We start from the raw sequence: 3,351 nt of genomic DNA, 5'->3' as shown, positions 1-3,351 counted from the left end.
ATGCTGTGGTCATTTTGATTAGCTCAGCACTTTCCTGGATTTCCTGGAGCATTTCAGTCCTTGGTAGTGGAAACAATCAACTATGGGTGGCCAGGCACTTCTCCGGGATCTCCGGGATAATGTTGTGGACAGGCACAAGTTAGGAGATGGATACAAAAACATTTCAAAGGTTTTATCAATGGATAGAAGCACAGTGAAGTCTATTATTAAGAAGTGGAAGGTATTTAGTACAACACAGACCCTCCCTGCATCAGGGCGTCACTCCAAACTGGATGAAAGAGCCAGGAGGAAACTGGTCAGAGAGAGGATAGGAAAAATGGATGGGGCAAAATACCATCAAATTCTTGAGGAAAATCTGCTGCCCTCTGCCAGAAAGTTGTAAATGGGAAGAAGGTTTTCCTTCCAACATGACAATGACCCTAAGCACACAGCAAAACTGACACAAAGTGGTTAAAGGATAAAAAGGTGAATGTCCTTGCATGGCCTAGTCAGAGCCTAGACTTAAACCCCAGTGAAAATCTGTGGAAGACTGCAGTTCACAAACGGTCACCATCAAATTTAACTGAACTTGAGCAGTTCTGCAAAGAAGAGTGGGTAAATATTGCAAAGTTAGTAGAGACATATCCCAACAGACTAAAGGATGTAATTAAAGCAAAAGGTGGTTCAAGAAAATACTGACACAAGGGGGTGATCCTTGTTCCAACTCAATGTTTTTGATTTATTTTTTTCTGACATGTTGGTGTTATATCTTTCACTTGGATGTAATTTATTTTAAAGGGGGTGATTCGTTTCTATTCTTTTTCTTTCTACCCATAAGTATTTGACCCCGTTTATCACCCCATTTCTCTTCCTCTTGTAGATACCAGCACCAGTACTGGTCAGGCCAAACCTGCGAGCCGGCTCCTTCCTCAGCACCAGCTGCCGCGGAGGAACCAGATCATCAGGAGAGGTTAAGACCCCATGTTTTTACATCCATCCTCTTACTCGTACATAAACTCTCAGTATATCATTAGTCACATTTTCTCCCAAAAAGTAACACAGACTGGATTTGAAAACTTTTCCCTTTTTTTTTTAATGAAGCAAAGATTACGTGAAATGCATACAGAAAGCTTTTCATTTGTCAGTTTTGTGCTTGATTGTATAATTTGGTGTTTGTTCTGTAGAAACAGACATTTTAATAACTTTGGATGTCTACAAAGATCTTCAATGTAACTTGATTTGGTTTGTCTGGGTCTGTATCTCAATCTTTTCCTGCAGGTGGTGTTTTTCCTCGTGGAAGTCGTGGTCGAGGACTCAACAGAGGCACTCCCTTCTAAATCCACTCGCCTTTACAGCGTCTGCCCAGCAGAAACACTGATTACAAGCCCATGAATGACTCTTCAGAGTACCCAGAATCAGCCTACTGCAGTTTTACTTTCATGTTTTGTTTCAATGTGCTTTAAAACATTGGTTAGATTTTTATATTTTGTGAGTAATCATACTGACGCAATGTTCAATGGTTTTTGCTAATAAATGGAGAATCTTTCTCGCCATGCAGTTGCTAGTGGTGTTTGTTTCATGCTGGTCTTTCAGGCACAGTTGAGCCACTTGCTGATGTCATTCTGCTGGGAGGAGTGGCTGACAGGGGCCGTCAAAGCGGGCAGATCACCGCTAACCTTGACATTTAGGACTTTAGCTGTAAATCACAGAGATGCTGTTATTGAATGCATCACTTTAAATGTACTGATTCAAAAGAAACTGAAATGAGACTCAATCAGTAACACATTTCACACTCAAATCCTCTCACAAACGGTCTTCTCTTTTAATTACACAGGAAAAACTTGTTGCAAGATAAAATGTTGTCACTTACGCCAAGAGAAAACAAAGTAATCGAAACCATCAGTCTTCCTGGGGTTGGGCATGGACAAGGCTGATGTCACAGGGCTGGGGAAGCCCTTCATTTTGAGCTTGATGTTGATCTCCCCTGACAACTGGATCTCTGGCAAATTACAATAAAATCATAAAATAAATAACTTGTACATCAAATTTTTTCTGCTGCAGCGTTAACTAAAATCTTTGCATTACTTGAAATAAAGCTGAAATAAAATATAAATAGATGAAAATGTTGCTTTGGTAATTGAATGCAATAAAATGATAAATTACTAAAGTTGCAAAAATGACTAACACTGCCATTAAAGTAAGTTAAAGCTAAATATAAAAAAAACTACAAATGAATAAATGCTATAATCACATAAATAATACTAAACAGTTTTGTTGATATAATTACATTTTAAATATTCTTTTCAATGCATTGCAAGACAATTTTCTTAGAGTACCTCAATTTAACAACAATAATTCAGATTACCTGCTTGTTTGACATTTTTTGGAATTTTGTCTGAATTTTTGGATCTCTTTCCACGGCAAGTTGGTCCACTTCCAGAAGGAAAAGATAATTTCTGAACCGTGCCTCCTAATTAAAAAACACAAATTATGATTAATTTTCTCATTTTGGTTATTTCTAATTATTCTAACCAAACACAGGACACAGAGGGCTCCAGTTAGCACCTTTCTTGAAGAAGTACACAGACTCGGGTCTCTTTCTGGTAGCTGGGACTGGCAGAGCAGCAGTGATCTCACCGGTGAGCCCACCAAAGTCCTGGGACACAGATCTGGGATATCCAGGCTCCACAACACCATTCAATAAACTCCAGTAGTTGTCACCCTTAGTGAGAGAATATTTACAATTCAGTGGATTTTCAAGGGTTGCAAACACAGTGATGGTTTTCGGTACCTTGATGATGTAGGTCTTGCCCTGGCAGTTGCAGCGTGTGAAGGCCGTGTCGATGGGAGACGGGATGCCCAGTTCTTCAGTGATTCTACGAGCAGGGCCGGCTCTTCTAGTCTTGGGGTTCAGCAGCCAAAAGAAGTGACCTGAGATGGATAGCACTTTTCTTAATTAGTGTTATTATAAAAAATTGCACTACACGCAACAGTACATACATAAAGAAGTTGTACCTCTGAAAACTATAATGGAGTTGTTGAAGAGAGTTGCCATTCCATCAATGGCAAGGCCACTGCAGAGATCAGGATTCGAGTTTGCATCTTAAAAAACAGAAATGAATGGTTCAAATATATTCAGATTTAATTTACACTTCTGGTCAAAAGTTTAAAATAATCAAGATTTTTCATGTTTTTGAAAGAAGTCCCTTGTGCTCACCAAGGCTGCATTTATTTGGTTAAAATACAGTAAAAACAGCAATATTACAATTTAAAAGAACTGTTTGCTATTTAAATGCAACGTAAAATGTAATTTATTCCTGTGATGGAAAAACTGAATTTTCAGCATCATTAGTCCAGGCTTCAGTGTCACAT

The 3,351-nt window shown here is 38.8% G+C and overlaps 2 protein-coding genes across 5 annotated transcripts in view; one reads left to right on the top strand and one right to left on the bottom strand.

Annotated features, from left to right (window-relative positions):
• LOC107677758 (nucleoprotein TPR-like) overlaps positions 1–1,536 on the top strand; it is a 38,979-nt gene extending 37,443 nt beyond the window's left edge. For all 4 annotated transcript variants that reach the window (XM_016472777.1, XM_016472779.1, XM_016472776.1 and 1 more), the window contains exons 50-51: positions 860–949; positions 1,258–1,536. In XM_016472777.1, coding sequence (XP_016328263.1) covers positions 860–949; positions 1,258–1,316 — 149 coding nt within the window. In that variant the 3' untranslated portion in view covers positions 1,317–1,536. The remainder of the gene's footprint in view (positions 1–859; positions 950–1,257) is intronic.
• Positions 1,537–1,548: 12 nt separating this feature from the next.
• The window catches only part of LOC107677759 (proteoglycan 4-like), a 5,931-nt gene continuing 4,128 nt past the window's right edge, over positions 1,549–3,351 (bottom strand). The window contains exons 9-13 of the mRNA XM_016472780.1: positions 2,771–2,910; positions 2,545–2,701; positions 2,345–2,449; positions 1,850–1,978; positions 1,549–1,675 (exon numbers count right to left, since the gene is read on the bottom strand). Coding sequence (XP_016328266.1) covers positions 1,569–1,675; positions 1,850–1,978; positions 2,345–2,449; positions 2,545–2,701; positions 2,771–2,910 — 638 coding nt within the window. The 3' untranslated portion in view covers positions 1,549–1,568. The remainder of the gene's footprint in view (positions 1,676–1,849; positions 1,979–2,344; positions 2,450–2,544; positions 2,702–2,770; positions 2,911–3,351) is intronic.

The sequence above is a fragment of the Sinocyclocheilus anshuiensis genome, unplaced genomic scaffold, assembly GCF_001515605.1.
Source record: "Sinocyclocheilus anshuiensis isolate Anshui unplaced genomic scaffold, SAMN03320099.WGS_v1.1 scaffold985, whole genome shotgun sequence".
NCBI lineage: Eukaryota > Metazoa > Chordata > Actinopteri > Cypriniformes > Cyprinidae > Sinocyclocheilus > Sinocyclocheilus anshuiensis.
This window is presented reverse-complemented; position numbering and strand designations above follow the sequence as displayed.